Source organism: Chrysochloris asiatica, unplaced genomic scaffold, assembly GCF_000296735.1.
Source record: "Chrysochloris asiatica unplaced genomic scaffold, ChrAsi1.0 scaffold00018, whole genome shotgun sequence".
Classification (NCBI taxonomy): domain Eukaryota; kingdom Metazoa; phylum Chordata; class Mammalia; order Afrosoricida; family Chrysochloridae; genus Chrysochloris; species Chrysochloris asiatica.
Genome location: NW_006408536.1, coordinates 26,311,420 through 26,331,835, shown reverse-complemented (window position 1 = coordinate 26,331,835; position 20,416 = coordinate 26,311,420). Strand labels below are relative to the sequence as shown.

The 20,416-nt window shown below is 41.8% G+C and overlaps 1 protein-coding gene across 2 annotated transcripts in view; it reads right to left on the bottom strand.

Annotated features, from left to right (window-relative positions):
- Nucleotides 1-20,416, bottom strand: part of ARHGAP6 (Rho GTPase activating protein 6) — a 624,152-nt gene that overhangs the window by 60,880 nt on the left and 542,856 nt on the right. For both annotated transcript variants that reach the window (XM_006835635.1, XM_006835636.1), the window contains exons 4-5: nucleotides 8,226-8,482; nucleotides 3,019-3,214 (exon numbers count right to left, since the gene is read on the bottom strand). In XM_006835635.1, coding sequence (XP_006835698.1) covers nucleotides 3,019-3,214; nucleotides 8,226-8,482 — 453 coding nt within the window. The remainder of the gene's footprint in view (nucleotides 1-3,018; nucleotides 3,215-8,225; nucleotides 8,483-20,416) is intronic.

Genomic DNA, 20,416 nt, shown 5'->3' with positions numbered 1-20,416 from the left:
AACAAATGGCAGCCTAAAGACAGCTTCTAAGGCCTGTTTCTGGTATTAGTCTATTATCTTATACAGAGTGTCCTCAAAAAGAGGACAACCTAGGCATTTCAAAACCTTGGTTTAAGGCATCTATCAGGCAAAGCCATGAGAGTACAGCAGTGTCTGTCCTAGAATGCCCATTTCATAGAAAATGAAATGGAAACAAGATCTAGAAAGGTGGTAAAGAAAACAGGACAGTCACAATGAGCAGGAGGCCCCACCCTAAAACCAGCCTAAATACGGTCAGCTTCTCCTTTATCTTCATGTCTGTGCTCCTGGGCATGCACACTTCTGGGAAATGAACGACTTCCTTAGGCATTTTGCCCTTGTGGTCTAGAAACCCTTTGGTTGAAATACAGACGGGGAGGATTGTGGTCAAGAATATCTTATTGTCAATGAGTTGATTCCAACTCATAGCCACTCTACGGGACAGAGAAGAACTGTCTCAGAAGGTTCCAAGGAACTCATCCTTATGAAAATAGACAGCCACATCTTTCTCCCATGAAGTAGCTGGTGGGCTCGAACCGCCAACCTTCTGGTTAGCAGTGGAGTGATTTAGCCACTGTGGCACCAGGACTCCTTAAACATGAATAAACATGGGTCAAAAAAAACTCTCTGAGACAAATTTTTAGAGAGGGTGAGAAGATCTTTGACAAATGTTTAGACAGTTGACATGGATCAAGTTCTCTGGTACTCAATTCAAATCTGACAAACACTGTTTTACAAAGGAACTGTGTGTACTTGGGGTTTCCTTTTTTTTTTTTTTCCTTCATTGGTTTACACAGGGCAAGATTAATAGCTGATGGAATTATTTGAACATGTCTTCTGTTTTTCTGAAGACATTTGTTCTAAATTCCTCAGGAACCCAGAGCAGAATTAAGGCCTCTCAAGGTTAGCCAGGTTATCTTGTTGGCTTGAGGCTTGAAGCTGCATTTGAACTTTTCCAAACAAAAGTCAGGTGTCCTGGTTTTGAACAATTCTGACAAAAACACTATATTCCAAACTGGAATAATACATGCTGGGAGAGGCAAAGAAAAAATAAAAATAAAAAGAAACACGGAGTTGTTGTTTTTTTCTCACAAAAGTTCTTATTCAAATTGGCACTCGATTTTTGTGTGATAAGGGTGAAGTTTTTCTCGTTCAAAACTCTTGAAAATGCTTCAAGTTCATTCTCTATAGTCTTGCTAGGGAACATTTAATATTATAAACACATTTCCTATTTCTTACTGTTCGTTAGGATGAATTCCCACAGTTGCAGTACTGAACTCTTTACTGCCTAAGTTAACTTTTTAAAAAAAAAACATTTAATTTTTTTAGGTGAAAGTTTACAAAGCAAATACGTTTCCCACTTAATATTTCCTACACATTATTCTTTGACATTGAAATCGCCCATATCTTGTCCTACCATTTCCATATATAGTGAGTTAAGAAATTTAGATAGATCTCAAAAAAATATTTAACTTCATTTTTTCTTAGAAGGAACTTGGCTGCTGTCAAATGCAAATCATAACCACCCTATAGGGCACAGTACAGCTACTCCATAGGGTTTTCAAGGCTGTAAATAGGTACAGACTGTTTTATCATTCTCCCAAGGAGCAGCTGGTGAGTTTGAACCGCTAACCTTTTGGTTAGCAGCCAAGCGCTGTAGCCACTGTGACATCAGGAGTCCTTATTAGAAGGAAAGATAGAAGAATGTCAACATCAGTTGAGGTGGCATGGTAACTCTCAGAGTTTCCTTTGCTTTTCTGTTTCCTTTTTCTAAAGCTTTTATTCGTCAGGGAACATAATTTTTTGTAGGAAACCAACAATTAAACCTTTTCTCAAGTCCGTAAAATGCAGGCTAAATTACAGCAAACACATTCCAATTATGGAAATGGCAGTTTGCTGGAGTCAAAAGTCTAAATTTTAGAAGATTTTTTAGAGAACTGTCTTTCCATTATTTTTAAGCCAATGTATTAACTGAGTCTCCAGAAGGGTCACGGTGAAGACATTTTAAGTGGTCGTCTTTCACAATACAATTTGTTGTTGTTAGGTGCCATCAAGTCAGTACCAAACATAGTGACCCTATGCACAACAGAACGAAACACTGCCTGATCCTGGGCCAACCTCACTACTGTTGTCACGCTTGAGTCCATCGATGCTGCCATTTGGCCAGTCCATCTCATTGGGGGTCTTCCTCTTTTTCTCTGACCCTCCACCTTACCAAACATGGTATCTTTCTCCAGCGACTGCTCCCTCCTGACAATATGTCCGAAGTCTGAGAGACGAAGTTTGGCCATCCTAGCCTCCAAGGAGCGCTACGTATTGTGAAGGAGTTGGTGTCCTATCGTAAGAGTTTAAGTGGACTATTAACTGTAAGATTGAGAGTTCAAATACACCCGTTGCTGGATTGGGGGGTGGTGGTGAGGCTGTCTGCTCTTGTAGAGATTCACAGTCTCTGAAACCCTAAAAAGGAGTTCTACTCTGTCCTTAGGATCCTTAGGAGTTGAAATCAACTTAATGGCAATGGCATTGGGTTATGGCTTAGACCTATTGTCAAAAGCTATGTCTTTTCTATTGATTTAAGCAATGGTTTTCCAATACATTTTTTAAAATCAGTTGGAGTCTTTTTTTTTTTTAAAGAACACCGTCTATTCGAGTAACCTCCAAGTATAAAAAAAATGAATGTGTCTCTGCTCTGACTGAAGGGGAACCCGGGGGCAGATCCAGCCAATAGACCCCCACCCTTTCTCCAAATTACTTGGCCTCCAGACTCGCTTCTGAAGAATTTTGGTGGCTTAGCAGTCTGACATAGGCTTTTCCCTACAATCTTGTCTGGCCTTGTAATCTCTTAAGCAACAACTTACACCCATAAACTTCCTTCACAAAGAATACTTCAGCCCAGAGTCTGATCTGATGAACACAAACTGAAATTGGGTAGCTAAATGACTGAGGCTGGAATAAAGGAGTATCTTTGGTACGGGATCACCAGTGGATTATGTTACTTACCAAACTTTTCTAGATGTTGACAGCAGCTGTCCACCAGCCTGGGGACCTGTCTGTAAATAGGATTCAGACTGAGTTTCTTATCTCTGGCTTTTTCTTTTTTGTTTTGCGCCTCAGCTGGCAAGGAGAGCTGCAAAGCTTCTAGAAGTCGAGACTGATTGTCATCAAGATCGGTGATAGAATCCACTGACATCGCACCCTGAAAATTACACACAGGCATGAAGCAAGAGTGCAGACGGAGAACCTCAAAAAGAACCTTCCCCAGATGCTGCCCAAGAAATCCTTTTGCTCACGACTATTTATCACTCTTGAAATGATACTGCTGGATTTGATTGTCCTCTTTGGTTATTAAAAAGAGGAAAATAACGCCTTCTGAAAAAGTCAGGAAATCAACACAGCCTAAGGAGCTCTGGTAGCGTAGTGGTTATGAGTTGGGCTGCGAGCCGCAAGGTTAGCAGTTCGAAACTACCAGCGGTTCTGCGGGAGAAAGATGAGGCGGTCTGCTCCCGTAAAGATTTACAGCCTCGGAAACCCTGTGTAGGGTCGCTATGAGTCAGAACCGACTCCACGGCACACAACAACAACAACAACAAGGGTAAAATAATAGCCGCTACAATTTCAACAAAGACAATATTTTCCAAGTAGATGAGAGATGGGAAACATAACATTAAAATACTTTGGCCCAACCACTTCATTTCTTCAGACACAGATTTTAAAAAATCACAGACTCAGTGAATGAGACAGTCATCAATATCTTGTGAATAAAAAACATCAACTATGATTGTATGAAGCAGATTTGAAAATAGGCAAATTCCATAAGACTGTCTTAGTTTGGTTTCCCCCAGAAGCAACATAAAACACTTTATGAAGGAAGTGGTCCCAGGAAACGCCCGTAGGGGAATGGAGAAGGCAAGGCAGCCAATGAACAGAGCATTAACAATGACCATTTTGGTCAATAGGAGCTCAGGGCCCGTCAGTGGAGAGCCTGCACTTCCGAGCTAGCCCTGCTAAGGAGTGAGATGTTGTTAAGTGCCATCAAGTTGGTCTGATTCACAGGGACCCTACACAGGATTTCCAAAGTACAACTGGTGGGTTTGAACAGCTGACTTTGCTGTTAGCAGTCCAGTTCATATCGTACAGCTCCACATCAGGACTCCAAGAAGAGAGAGTGCTGGATATTATCTACACACTGCTTCAAGAGTCCCTGGTTAAGGGTAGCTACTGGCTGGGACAGGGAGGCAGTGTTAGTGTCTCAGTACTTGCTGAGCTGGGAGCCTCCAGGGGTGAGAGAAAGTCCTCCACAAAGAGATGAGGTGCTGGCTGGTGGAAGATGATTTGGTGTGCTAGGAAGCAAGAAGGCAGAGAAGTGGGGAGCAGATCACTCCCCGTATCTGCTTTGACCATAGATGAGAAGACATAGACAAAGTTGGCTACTTGCATCCTAGCAGGCGGGGGAGCCGAGGAGGAGGCACTGGGAAGCCCACTGTCTAAGCCCTAGATTCCCAGAATCCTCAGATTTAGACTTTCGGTTTTATTGCCAAAAATGACCTGAAAGAACCATTTCATCATTTAGACTCACGTGCTCCATCATTCTGTGTTCCTCCAAAGTCTCAATAAGTAGCCATGGTCCCCTAAACCTCAGAGAAGAGTTGAACACTGAAGGGGGTTTAAGAAATGGAATTTTCAGAGGGGAGTATCTGGGATTTGAGGGAAGCTGGTAATCAATGGCTAAAGGAGGCAAATATTTGGGGTCTCTTGGTGGAGGAAAGGCAGTAGAGAGGGTGTCCTAGTGGCCTAGGACATGTTAGCAATGTGCATCAAGTGACTCAGCCAATCACCAACCAGCTGGCCTGAAAACCTCCAGTTTACTTGAATTGAAATTCTATATGTCAAACAAATAATAAAACCATTCCCAGAATATAGTACTCATTCAGCAAAAGGAATCATAGTATCACAATATCAATTTGATAAGAGGAGATAAATATACACGCATTGTTTTTGATGGGTGCCATACAGTCAACTGCGACTCGCGGTGACCCCCTGTGACAGGATAGAGTTGCCCCATGGGACTCCCTAGGCTGTAATCATTTCTGGAGCAAATCACCTGGGGTGGTTTTTGTTGTTGTTGTTGTTGTTTTTTCTCTTACAGCCGAAGATGAAGAAACTGAACAACTTTTACAGTCTGAAACTGAACATGTAGGCAAAATTACTTAATAATTACTGGTGATTGGAATGCAAAAATTGGAAACAGAAGGATCCATTGCTGGAAAATATCATCTCAGTGGTAGAAATGACTCCAGAAATCACATGATAGAATTTTTAAAAACCGAGGACTTATTCAATGCAAACACATTTTTTTTCCCCAAAAAAACTGAATGGAATGCACAGAAATCAAATCGATTACATCTGTGAAAACAGACAATGCGGAAGCTCAACATCAGTCAGAACAAGGCTAGGTCCCAATTGTGGAGCAGACTATCAGTTGTTCATATGCAAGTTCAAGTTGAAGCTGAAGAAGTCAAAACAAGTCCATGAGAGTCAAAGTACAAGCCTGAGTCTATTCCACCTGAATTTAGAGACCACCTGAATAACAGATTTGATACAATGGACACTAATGATAGAAGACCAGGTCAGTCATGGAATGATATCTAGGGCATTGTACCCCCAAAGCAAAAGGTTCATTAAAAAGAAAGAAAGACCAAAATGAAAGTCTTATGAAACTCAAACTTGCTCCTGCACATAGAGTAGCTAAAGTGAACAGAAGAACTGATGACGTAAAAAAGCTGAACGGAAGATTTCAAAGGGTAGCTCAGGATGACAAAGTCAAGTATTATACTGAAAGGTGAAAAGATCTGAAAGCCACAGGAAGGACCATATTTGGCATTTTGTAAGCTGACAGAAGTGGAAAAAAAATTCAAGCCTCAAAGTTACAACATTGAAATAATTTATGGGCAAAATATTGAATGATGAAGGAAACATCAAAAGCAGATGGAAGGAGTATACTGTTACTGTACTAAAAAGAATGAGTTGACACAAACATTTCAGGAGGGAACAAATGATCAAGAACCAATGGTACTAAAGGAAGAAGTTCAAACTGCCCTGAAGGCATTGGCAAAAACACAAGACTCCAGGAGTTGATGTAGCAACAGTTGAAATGTTTCAACAAACTGATGCTGTGCTGAAAGCACTTGCTTATCTATGCCAAGAGATTTGGAAGCTAGCTACCTGGCCAACTGACTGGAAGAGACCCGTATTTATGTTCATTTCAACAAAATGTAGGAAGTATTGAACAATACCATTAATAGCATATGCATATAAAGTTTTGTTGAAGATGATTAAAAAATGGTTGTAGCAGTACATGCACGGGGAACTGCCAGAAATTCAAGTCAGAGTCAGAGAGGATATGAAACCAGGGATATCAATGCTGACATCAGATGGATCTTGGCTAAAAGCAGAAAATGCCAGAAAGATGTTTACCTGTGTTTTATTGACGATGCAAAGGCATCAGACTGTGTGGATCAAAACAATGGATAACATACTAATTAATGGAAATTCCAGAATATTTAATGGTGGAGGCAGTTGTAGAACAGAACAAGGGGACATCATGTGGTTGAAATTCAGGAAAGATGTGTGTCAGGGCTGTATCCTTAAACCATACCTATTCAATCTGTGACGCTGCGGGTTGATGTGCTGGACTGCAAGGTCGGTTTGAACCGCAAGGTCAGTGGTTCAAGCTCATCAGCCGCTCCTTGGAAACTATATACAGGGTCTCTATGAATTGGAACTGACTCCACAGCACTTCACAACAACGACAATTATGAGCAAAGAATTCAAGATGCTGGACTATATGAATAAGACTGGCATCAGGATTGGAAGAAGACTCATTAACAACCTGTGATATGCAGATGACACCGTCTTGCTTGCTGAAAGTGCACAGAACTTGAATCACCTATTGAAGAAGATTAAAGACTACAGTCTTCAGTATAGATTGCACCTCAACATAAAGAAAACAAAAATTCTCACCAGTGGACCAATAAGCAACATCATGACAAGAGGAGAAAAGATTAAAGTTGTCAAAGATTTTATTTGACCTAGATCAAAGCCCTTGGAAGTAGCAGTCAAGAAAATAAATGATTTCTTTCATTGGGCAAATATGCTACAAAAGACTCTTGATTTTTAATTATTTAAAAAGTATATTAACAAAATTTTTATTGCGAACTTGGTGAAAGTTTACAGAGCAGATCAGTTTCTAAAGATCTCTTTGAAAGTGCTCAAATGCAAAGATATCACTTTGAAAACTAAGGTGTGCCTGACCCGAGACAAAGTCTTTTCAATGATCTCCTATGCATGACAAAACTGGACAATGAATAAGGAAATCCAAAGACTAGCTGATACATTTGAATTCTGATGTTCACAAAGAATATTGACTATATCATGGACTGTCAAAAGAACAAACAAATATATCTTGGAAGAAGTACAGTCAGAACGGTCCTTAGAAGTGAGGAAGGTGAGAATTTGTTTCACAAACTTTGGACATGCAATGCTATCAGGAAAAGCCAGTCCTTGGGGAAAACCATCATGCTTGGTAAAGTCAGCAAAAAGAGGAAGACCACCATCAAGATGACCAGACACAGTGGTGCAATAATGAGCTCCAACATGGCAACAATTATGAAAATGGCCCAGGACCCGACAGTGTTTGGCTCTGTTGAACACAAGGTTGCCGTGAGTCAGAACCAACTTGATGGCACCTAACAACAACAGGACCATTTGATTAAAAGAAAAAAAAAAAAATCTTGCATTGGGTAATGAAAAATCTCATTGTTTACAAAGATCCTCCCCACATAGTCAATTCATTTGGCCAATATAGTTCTCAGCCTGGGGATGGTGAGATTAGTCAAACACCAGTCCCTGCCCTCAAGCCTCAGAATTCACTGGGAAAGTCTGTCAAGACAACAGAAGATATCAACAGATGGGGATCAATGGTGATGTGGAATGTTCTGGATATCAAGGGGCACAGTCATAACAAAGGAAAGGGAGGACGCAATAACTTTGAGATGGTTTTCAGGTGCCATATGCCCAGTGTAAAGTCATGGTGAATGGGGTTGTTGTCTGATCCCTGGACCTGAACTACATTTCCTGGTTTCACATGAGCAAAGGATCATCCTAATTTTTCCTAACATCTATGTCAGAGGAAACATTGTCCTACTCACCCTTCTTCTGACTCGAGGAGCCGGTTCTGGGGTATTAGGGGATGTCGACTCATTTGGTGTTTCTGAGGTTGAGCTGAGAGATGAGTTACTGCTTGAGAGTTCTTTGTTTTGTCTTTTATTTCCAAACGGGAGAAGAGAAGCCACAAAATCGGATGCATCCTTCTGCTCATCCTTTTGCAAGTCCTGCTTGAGTTTATAGGCCCGATCATTGGCAATGACTTGGGATAAGGGCATTCCAAAGGCCTGTGGGATGAATTCTGGAATGGAAAGACAAACATTCACTTTCAGAGGAAGCCTGGTCCTGGGCACACTTTCATTCACATTTCAGACCTACACACAGAATCAAGTGACTGTTTTCCCAAGTCCTGATCCATCCACCCAAATCGGGAGTTGTCATTTGTGTTTATCAGAGTGAACGACGTTTCCATTTCAATTAAGGAAACTAGTAGGTATTCATAGAGGGTAGATGGAAACGAGGAAGACATTCAAGGAGCTGGACTGACAGTGACGGCAACAATGGACTCAAACATAAGCACGGTTGGGAGGCTAGTGCAGGACCTTCAGCTGTTCACAGGGTCACTATGAGTCAGAATTGACTTGCAGGCACCTACCAACAACACCAGGCATAAAGAACACACGTTTCAGAAATGTAGACCTCTAATTTTTCTTCAGCTGTCTCAAGTCAATCTTAAAGGGAATCCTCGTGTGGGGCTATAGGACCAGCGCTGGACTGTTAACCGCAAGGTCGGCGGTTCAAACTCACCAGCCACTCCTTGGAAACCCTAGACAGGGTCCCTATGAGTCAGAATAGATTAGAAGGCACCTAACAACAACAAGAAACTTTGTGGAGAAATGTAACATTTTGGGGGCAAAGGTAAATAATAAATGATCATCATGGACATGCAGAGTTTTACAAAGTATTAGTCATTGGTTTATAAGATTCAGAGGTCCCAGAGACAACAAGGTATGGGGGAACCGTGCATTGATCTCTACAATAGGCATTTAAATATCAATTATGGACCATGACAAGCATCAGTCTTCAAACAAATAGCACCAGAACACTCCCAGAAATGAGGATGGCAAAACTTCTGCTCACTGACGTTGGACACGTCATTAGGAAAGACCAATCAACAGAAAAGAATATCGTGTTTGGCGAAGTGGAGGGTCATTGAAAATGAGGGAAACCCCCCATGAGAGGATTCACACAATAGCCCAAACCATGGACTGAAGCATACGATGGCACGAGACCGTGCAACATTTCATCCTGTTGATACGTAAGGTCACCATGAGTAAGAGCCAACTCAACCGCAAGAACACCGCCATCTTGACAAGCCACACAAGGGGCTGGGTACAAAACTTACAAAGGGCCAGTCCTCACTTTTGAGGGGTTCAGAATGTGAACAGAAGTGAGAGGACTGAAGATTAAGGTATGTAAATAATTACAACAGAGTGCCTAGATGACGTGTAACAAGACTGTTACATGATGGGGCGACTTCAAAAAGTAAGTTCCATTATCTTTCTATCCCATTTCCCCATAAACTTTTGAAGTCCCTCATTGGTAGAACTTGCTGAAGTCCCCACAGATAGAAATTCAGTGAAGTGGATACACTTAGGGGTCCCCAATAAAAGTGTTGGATAGTCTGGGAGGTGAAGGGGCAGTTTAAAAAGTCTGCTCTTTTTTCATTGTGTTCCTCGTCCCAATATCCAATCTCCAGCCACCTGCATTGTCACCTTTGTGATCTATACTCAAGCCATGTTTTTTGGGCACATGAAAAGTGAACTCCACACAAACTGTCTAGCAGAAGGCTTCGGATACAATTTGTTAAGGAAGGACAATTTTGGGAACTGGGCATCGTGCAGAAATCTCTGGCTTTATTTGGTGAGGAACCTGCAGTTACTTGCTTTCTGGAACTCTTGAGAAAATCTGTATACATATACATTGCAAGCTTGAAAAGCATTGTATTGGCTGTATTCTAGCTTCGTATGGAAAAGCATTGATAGTTGAATTAAATGTATTCTTTCTTTTAGACTCAGAATGAGAAGGCCCACTAGAAGCAGTAAATTGGAATCTCGCCTAGTACTTGTTTTCATCGCTCCTATGAATGAAACCAGCCTGATCAAGGGCAAATATTCTGAGATTGTTTGTTCTTTAAAAGAAACAGCTAACATTAAATCAACTGGAAAACAGCTTTAAAAGGTTTTCTGCCAACATTTATTTTGGTCTTTTGAGCATTCATTTCTTTTATTATGTACCACTCTTTTTAAAAAAATGTTTTATTGTGAATTGAGTGAAGGTTTACAGAGCAGAACATCAGTTTTACATTCCACAAATCATACCCTTTGTCTCTTCTCCACTGAAATCCCGTCAACACAACATCACTTATCCTGTTTTCTCCCTGTGTTTCTTGTGTTCACTCCCCCTTCTTTCCCAACCCTACTGAATTTTGACCTTAAATGCTACCCCTTTTGATCATTCTATGCACATCTCACTAGTGTTGTTGTCCCTCTATCTATCTATCTATCTATCTATCTATCTATCTATCTATCTATCTATCTATCTATCTATTGTGTTGTGTGCCGTGGAATCCATTCTGGCTCATAGCGACCCTGTATAGGGTTTCCGAGGCTGTAAATCTCGACGGATGCAGAATACTCCCTTTTTCTCCCATGGAGTGGCTGGTGGATTCGAATCGCCGACCATGCAGTTAACAGCCCCCACTAAGCTACCAGGGTTTCCTACGTATCTGTGGTTTGGTTGAAAATTGAGGCACGGGGTGAGTTCAGTTCCAGGGCTGAAGGGTGGCCAAGGGCCATAGTCTCTTTTTCATGAGTTTGAATTTTGGTCCACATTTTCTTCCACTCTATCCAGGTCCTTCTGATGTGATCCCTTTCTTCCACAGCAATTGGTAACAGTGGCCAGGCACTATCTAGTTCTGGTCTCAGTGTTGTGGAGACTGATATTCACATGGTCCATTATTAGTCCACCAGACTAACTGTTTCCAAGCATCTTCAATTTTCATCACTCTGCTTTCCTCCAGACAAGGAGAGACCAAGATCTGCTCTTGAGATGACCGCGCATGAGCGTTTACAATCCCAATTGCTACTTTCCAAAGTAGGAAGTCAAACATTGTCTTTGCTATCATGGCAACATTGTTAATATCAATGGGAGCCCTGGTGGTGCAGTGGTTAAGCCTTCAGCTGCTAACCAAAAGGTTGGTGATTCAAACCCACCAGCTACTCGGTGGGAAAATGAGGTGGCATTTGCTTTCCATGTAGGTTACAGCCTTGGAAACCCTATGGGGCAGTTCTACTTTGCTTTGCAGGGTCACTCTGAGTTAGACTGGACTCAATGGTAATGAATGTGGTGTGAGTTCAAGGCCACATATATCTACATCAAAAGCAGAAATGGTCCTTGAAAAGTCTGAACCTCAGCCTCTGCCAGTTTTCCAGGACTTAGCATATCAAGACTTTAGTATTTGGGGATTTTCAAGGGATGCTAGCTACTTTCCATCAACAAACTAGAAGCTGTGTATGATCATTGGTGCTGTTGTTAAGTGCCGTGGAGTTGCTTCCGACTCAGAGCGACTCTGTATAGGGTTTCCAAGGAGCAGCTGGTGAGTTTAGCATTGCTCTTTTGACTGAGGGCTGTGGGCTATTGTTGTTAGTTGCCGTGGAGTGATTGAATTCAGGGGTATCCCATGTGTGTGCACAGAAGAACCGCTCCATGATTTTCAAGGCTGTGATCTTTCTGAAGCAAATTGCCAGGCCCGTTTTCCAAGATGCTTTTGGGTGTGTTTGAACCACCAACCTTTCAGTTAGTAGTAGAGCGCTTAACTATCTGCACTTTTATGGATAGTGTGGCAAGAACCAATACTCTCTACTAGCAAAACCAGAAACTCAATGCAAGAGGAGCAATATCAGATCACTTACTTTGTACCCTGAATACTTGGCTGGATAAAAGTTCAAATTTAACAAAGGAAACACAGGAAGCCACCGTATCTTTCCAAATTCTTATATCTCTTTTGTCCACATCTAAGAGTCCTGGTGTGGCACTGTAGGTTAATGCGCCAGACTGCAAAGCCATTTGAACTGCAAGGTTGGTGGTTCAAACTCACCAGCTGCTCCTCAGGAATCTTATTCAGGGTCGCTATGGGTCGGAACCGACTCGATGGCACTTAACAACAACAACAACAACAAGAAGAAGACATGCCAACAGATTTCTCTCTCTCTCTAATAGACTTCTGTCCTGGCTGTGTTTATTTATTCTTTCAGGGGTTGACTTTTGATGTGGTCTCTTTGGGTTCTTGTTGATTTTCCTTGAGGACGCTTACAAACTTCAGGAAGGAAGACCACTCTTTGCTCTGAGCATCGATGGGAGTGTTTACCTGGTTTCTATAAATTTTTAGGTAGGGTTCTGGGATAGGATTGTTGTGTGGCACTAAAGGATAAACACCGGCGTGCTAACTGCAAGGGCGGGAGCTCAAACCCACCAGCTAGCTCCTCAGAAACTCTATGTAGGGTCCCTATGACTTGGAATGAACTCAACAGCACTTAACAACAACACAAGTCTACTGAGCAAATCGTTCCTCTGCATTTATAAACCAAGGGATGGGAGCAATGTTTGTGGATCTGCAGGCTCAAAGCTCTTCAACTAGGGGATAAAGGAGTCTTTGAGACTTTATGTGTTGACACTGGAGAATAAATTTAATAATAGGTTTTGAAGACAGCAAATGTGTGTTATGTCCAAAGCCATGGTGTTCCCCAAGGAGACTGCTTCCCCTGTCCTCCTCATTGGTAGTCCTATTCACCCATCAACCGTAGGATCAAGAGATTGTGGGTCATCCTCTTTCTCCCGTCTGCTATCATGCCCAGACATTCTCCATTACTAGGTGGCAGACCTGCTGCTGCAAGAGTCTGCTCACCTTCTGCTTCCTGTGCCTTTCACCCCTGCTCAGAGTTGGTACCCAGACTGATTATGTCCTTCTATTTGGTGGCCTAGGTGCCTTATTCACCTTACTCTAGTCACAGTTCTGTGTGCAGGCCATAGGTAGGGTCTCTGTTGCAACTACTCAACTCCTGTCAGTGCAGCAAGAAGGCAGCCCTAGATGGTATGTAAATGCATGGGTGTGGCTGTGTTCCAATAAAACTTTATGTACAAAACCAAGCAGCAGGCTAACCCCAGGTACCTTCACCTCTTCTATCAGAAGCTCTCTTTAGCAATGAAATATACATACACTGTTCCTTCTGAAAAGAAATCAATAGCTCTTCATCCAGCCTCATCTTTCAATAGTTTCCCGCATCTCCTTTCTCCACAGTGAACCTTCGCTCAAGTGTTACCTTTACTTTCTGACCTCAACTTTTCTCACCCTAATCTCTCTCTTCATCTCATCCAGTCTGGCAGTCGCCACCATTGTTATTCTAAAACAGCTCTGTCTAAATACACTATTGAATTCAAGGTCATTCAATCCAGTCTTTTCACCAGTCCTGCCCTGTCACAGAGCGCCTTCAACCCCAACGGCCACTGCCGGAAGGAAGTGGTCTTGACATCCTGAACATACTATCCTGGTATTTTTCCTGCCCTTCTGGCTACGTTCTTGGACCTTTTGCTATCAATTGTTGTCTACCATGTCCTGGTGGGCTAATGTGTCAGACTGCAAGATCATTTGAACTGCGAGGTTGGTGGTTCAAGCTCACCCGCTGCTCCTCAGAAACCCTATACAGAGTCGCTATGGGTCGGAATGGACTCAATGGCACTTAACAACAACTACATGTACTGACAGAAGAACAAAGAAATCTGTCTTGTTAGACAAGAAGCACAGTCAAAATGCTCCTTAGAAGCAAGACTTCATCTCTCATTCTTTGGACATGTTGTCAGGAAGGATCAGTGCTTGGAGAAGGTCATCATCATGCTTGGTAAAGTGGAGGGGTAGCAAATACAAGATGGACTGACACAGGGGGAGCAACAGTGGGCTCAAACATAACAACTGTGAGGATGGCAGAGGACCAGGCAGTGTTTTGTTCTGTTGTGCATAAGGTTACGATGAGTCAGAACTGACTCGACAGCGCCTAACAACAACAACAAATGAACAGGTTTCAGCGGAGCTTCCAGACTAAGACAGATTAGGAAGAAAGGCCGGGCAATTTACTTCTGAAAATCACTCAATGAAAACCCAAAGGACCACAATGATCGGATCTGCAACCCCGCATGGGGATGGCACAGGACAGGACATGGTCTCCTTCCGTTGTATAGGGGTATGAGTTGAGGGCCGATTCTAGGGCAGCTAAGAACAACTCAGGTTTTCAATGCCAAAGGTCCTCATGGCTTAATCCCAACCCCTCTCCTTATCCTGCCCTCACTCCATAAGTGTATTTGGCCCAAAGAATCCTTCAGTGTTACAGGTCGAGACTTGAATTTTTGCCTCAGTTCTTTGAGAAATGCTGAGCATGTTTTTCCCTTTTGGTTTTCTAACTCTAGATGTTTGCATATTTCATTACAATACTTGAGTTTGTCTTCTCAAGCTGCCCTTTGAGATTTTCTGTTCAGTCCTTTAACTTCCTCATCTCCCCACCCCCCCCATTTGCTTTAGCATCTCTATGTTGGAGAACTAGTTTCAGAATCTCATCTGACATCCATTTTGGTCCTTTCCTTCTTTCTTGTCTTCTTAATGGCCTCTATTTTTTTCCTGGATGGTGTTCTTGAAGCCATCCCACAATTCTTCTGTTATGGTGGTGGTGTTGTTAAGTGCCGTTGAGTTGTTTTTGACTTATAATGGCCCTGTATAGGATTGCAGAGGAGTGGCTCCTGAGTTTGAGCGGATCTTTTGGTTATGTTGTCAGTAAGATACCACTCAATGATTACACTCAATATCTTTTCTTTGTTGTTGTTAAGTACGTTCCAGTCTGTCCTGACTCATAGCAACGCTGTGTAGGGTTTCCAAGGAGAGGTTGTTGAGCTTGAACCACCAACCTTAAGATTCACACCAACCTTGGGGTTGAATGCTTGTCTTACAGCATCATGACAGGACTCTCTTCTTTAAGAATATCTAAATAGTGGTTGTTGTTGTTGTTGTTAAGTGCTGTCGAGTCCACTCCGACCCATAGCGACCCTGTACAGGGTTTCTGAGACTGTAAATCTTTACGGGAGCAGAAAGCCTCATCTTTCTCCCATGGAAAAGCTGGTAGTTTCGAACTGCTGACCTTGAGGTTCACAGCCCAACTCAAAACCACTACACTACCAGAGCTCCTTTAAATAGTGATAACTAGTACAACTGTTATTTGATAGAACACAAAACTACAACTTTTATCAATGCATTCCTGTCTAGCATTACCTCAAAGGTCTCATAGAATAGTAACATACTTAGAGACTGGAGAACAATAAAACATTGTCTGATATATAGTTCCACCATAAAGAGCTGTACCAGGCCTGAACTACAAACAGAGTTTATGTACACTATAAATATATGGGATCATCTGAAAATATTCTGGGCAGGACCTATCTCCCAAATTAATGCCACATTCTTTACTGCTCCGATTAGGAACAGCACCAACTTGGGAAAAAATAGCTATTTTTAAACCTTCACCAAAAAACAGTTCTTTCTTTCCAAAACAAGACAGAAATTTTTCAGAAGTTCTGAAAGTTTTAAAAAATAAATATTTTGGTTTCCAAGTAATTTAACTAAGATAAGTTAAGAAGTAGGGTCCAGTTTATATGGAAATAGGCTTTGTGAATCATTATCGATCTTGAATTTGTCTCTGTATGGTAATCGAAAGTAATATGTGCCCTGTCTGCTTAAGTGGCAGGAGGGACCAAGGAGCGTCACATTAATTGCTATCTACTGTGTCAGGACAATTAAGTAAAATCCAGGGCATGATTCATTCTGATTGAATCAATTAATATAGTAGCATATCCAACATTTATGAATCACGTTTTTTATTGGGTGAGCAATTCAATTCTAAAAATCTATTTCAATTTATTTGTAGATGACCCAGTAATAGAGGTCTTTGAGAATTTCCTGTTTTCCTTCTTTTCTTATTGGATACAAACTAGCATCATTTTTAACATGTGTAGCTGTTATGAACCCAAATGTCAATATCCAACTGAAAGGAAATAATGTGCACTGATTATAACCAGGCTAGAACAGTCCGCCGCACCCCTCATGCCCTGGTTCTCTGGAATCCAAGTCATGCCTCCCAGCACTAACATGGACTACATGGCTTGTAGGTTCAGGAAAGACACCAGGTCATTACGTTTCACTTACGCCTAGGATGCCCTGTGTCTAACCATCAACGCTATGTTAAACCATAAAAAAACAAACCCCCTCTCTTTTGCTTTGAATCTGGCCATTTTGTCATTTAGTTGAATGGTTGATGTATCTTTCCTTTAGAAGCATCCAGCCAGCACACTTCTGAGTCTTCGCTCAGCGTGCCTTAGGTACGATGGAGTCTGAAAAGTGTAGACTAGCCCAGTGCATACTGGCTGACTACTTCTTCCCTCCCCCCCGCCCCCAGCTCTACCTTCAGTGCTCATTCATGGAAGCATCATACATCTCCCTGCCCTCTAGAAGCCCAAAAATCATCTGCAAAATGGCTCATTGAGGCAAATGGGCACTTTCTGAACCATGACCTACCGTCTGTACTACATATACTTAAATCCCAATCACCATCCTACAATACACCAACTTGAAAAGGAAATACAGTGTTGTTGTTGTTAAGTGCCGTCAAATTGGTTTTCTAACTCATAGCAACTGTATATAGAGTTTCCAAGGAGTGGCTGGTGAGTTTGAACTGCTGACTTTGTGGTTCAAACAGACATTGAGGTCCAGTGCTTTATCCCATAGTTCCAGAGCAGGATTACATAGAACCACAGTTGTTGTTGTTCTTAAATGTCTTCAAGTCAGTTCTGACCCATAGCGACCATGTAAAGGGTTTCCGTGGAGCAGCTAGTTAGCTTGGACCACCAACCATGCTGCTCAAACTGACTTTGCAGTCCAGAGCATTAAGCCCCAGCAGCAAAACAGGAAATATAGTTGTTAGTATTGTTAAGTGCAGTTGATTCAGTTCTGACTCATAGCAACCTTGTCTAGGGTTTCCAAAGAGCGGCTGGTGAGATTGAACCACTGGCCTTTCAGTTCAAACTGACTCTGCAGTCGAGCGCATTAACCCACAGTGCCAGACCAGGACTTGGAAATACAGTTGCTGTTGTTGTTAAATGCTGTCGACTCGGATCCAACTCATAGCAACCCTGTATAAGGTTTCTGAGGAGCGGCTGGTGAGTTTGAACACTCGAACTTGTGGTTCAAACCAAACTTGTAGTCCAGCGCACACCAGGACTTCTGGAAATACAGATGTTGTTGTTATTGGTAAGTGCCGTCGAGTTCATTCTGACCCATAGCAACCCTGCACAGGGTTTCCAAGGAGCAGCTGGTGAGCTTGAACCACCGACCTTGCAGTTCAAACGACTTTGCGGTCTAACGCATTAGCCCACAGTGCCACACCAGGAAATATAGATGTTGTTGTTGAGGGCTGTTGAGTCAGTTCCGACCCATAGCGACCCTGTACAGGGTTTCTGAGGAGCAGCTGGTGAGTTTGAACCACTGACCTTGCAGTTCAAAGGGCTTTGCAGTCTGGCATATTAACCCACAGCACCACACCAGTAGCCCCTTATTTGTGATTTTACTTTATGCGATTTCAGTAACCCATGGACAATCATGGTCCCAAACAATTTAAACTGTGCGCCAATCTGAATTGTTGTTGTTGTTGTTGTTAGATGCCATCGAGTCGATACCGACTCATAGTGACCCTATGCACAACAGAACAAAACACTGCCTACTTCTGCACCATCTTCACGATCGCTGCTACACCTGAGCTCATTGCTGCTGCCACTGTGCCAATCCATCTTGTTGGGGGTCTTTCTCTTTTTCCTGACTCTCTTCCACCTTACGAAATATGATATCCTTCTCCAGGGACTGGTCTCTCCTGACACTACGTCAGAAGTATAAGAAACAAAGTCTGGCCTTCGAGGCTTCCAAGGAGCACTTTGGCTGGCTGTACTTCTTCCAACACAGAGCTGTTTGTTCTTTTCAATATTCTCCTCCAACACCATAACTCAAATGCATCAATTCTTCTACGGTCTTCCTCATTCACTGTCCAGCTTTTACTTGCATATGAGGTTATTGAAAATACCATGGCTTGGGTCAGGCGCACCTTAGTCCTCAAGTTGACATTTTTGCTTTTCAACACCTTAAAAAGGTTTTGTGCAGAAGATTTGCTTAATGCAATACATCATTTGATTTCTTGACTGCTGCTTCCATGAGTGTTGAGAGTTGATCCAAGAAGAATGAAGTCCTTGACAACTTCAATCTTTTCTCCATTTATATGGATGTTGTTTATTGATATAGTGGTGAGGATTTTTGTTTTCTTTACATTGAGTTGAAACCCATACCAAAGGTTGTGGTCTTTGATTTTCATCAGTAAATATTTTAAGTTCTCTTTGCTTTCAGCAAGCAAGATTGTATCATCTACATATTCTTTCTTCAATCCTGATGCCATGTTTTTCTTCATATAATCCAGCTTCTCGGATTATTTGCTCAGTATATAGATTGAATTAATAGGGTGAAAAATATAATCATGACACACACCTTTCCTGATTTTAAACCGTTCAGTGTTCCCTTGTTCTGTCTGAACAATTGCCTCTTGGTCCTCGTGAGCACAATTAAGAGTTCCAGAATGCTCATTCTTCGCACTGTTGTCCGTCCATGGCTTGTTATGATCCACACAATCAAAAGCCTTTGCATAGTCAATAAAGCACAAGTAAACATCTTTCTAGTATTGTCTTCTTTTAGCCAAGATCCATCTGATGTCAACAATGATATCCCTTGTTTTACATTGTCTTCTGAATCTGGCTGGAACCTCTGAAAGTTCTTTGTCAATGTATGGTTGTAGCTGTTTCTGTATTTGTTGTTGTTATGTGCCATGGAATCGGTTCCGACTCATAGCGACCCTGGACAGGGTTTCTGAGGCTGTATTACCTTTGGTAAAATTTTCCTCCCATGGGATATCAATGATATTGTCCAATGATTTCCACATTCCATTGGGTCACCTCTCTTTGGAGTGAGCACAAATACGGATCTCTCTTCCAGTCAGTTGTCCTGGTATCTGTCTTCCAAATTTCTTGGCATAAATGAGTGAGTGCCTCCAGTGCCACATCAGTTTGTTGAAAGATTTCAATTTGTATGCCACCTATTTCAGTGCCCTGTTCTTTGCCAATGCCTTCAATGCACCTTGGACTTTTTCCTTCAGAATCATTGGCTCTGAATCATATGCCACCTTTTGAGATGGTTTAATATCAACCATTTTCTTTTGGTACAGTGACTCTGTGTATTCCTTCCATCTTCTTTTGATGCTTTCTGCATCGTTCAGTATTTTGCCCAGAGAATCCTTAAACATTTCAAGTAGGGGCTTGAATTTTTTTTTCCAGCTCCCTCAGCTTGAGAAATGCTGAGTGTGTTCTTCCCTTTTGGCTTTCTAACTCCAGGTCTTTGCACATTCTCATTATATTTGACTTTGTCTTCTCGAGATGCCTTTTGAAATTTTTTACTCAGCTCTTGTACTTTCTTATTTCTTCCATTTGCTTTAGCATCTCTATGCTGGAGAGCAAGTTTCAGAGTCTCTTCTGGCATCCATTTTGGTCTTTTCCTTCTTTCTTGTCTTCTTAATACTTTTGCTCTCTTCACGTATGATGTTCTTGATGCCATCCCACAACTCTTCTGGTCTTTGGTCTTTAGCGTTTAATGCATCAAATCTGTTCTTCAGGTGATTTATAAATTCAGATGGGATATGTTTAAGGTCATATTTTGGCTCTCATGGACTTGTTTTCATTGTCTTCAGCCTGAACGTGCATATGAGCAATTGATGGTCTATTCCACAATCTGCCCCTAGCCTTGTGTTGGCTGATGATATGGAATTTTTCTACCGTCTCTTTCCACAGATATAGTCAATTTGATTTCTGTGTTTTCCATCTGGTGAGGTTCATGTGTATAGTTGTCTTTTATGTTGTTTAAAAAAGTTATTTACATGTTTTGATGTATACCCTCCAAAAATAAAAAATTAAGTGGAGAAAAAAAAGGAATTTGCAACGAAGAAGTCACTGTTCTTGCAAAATTCTATCATGAATTTTCAGCATCACTTCTATT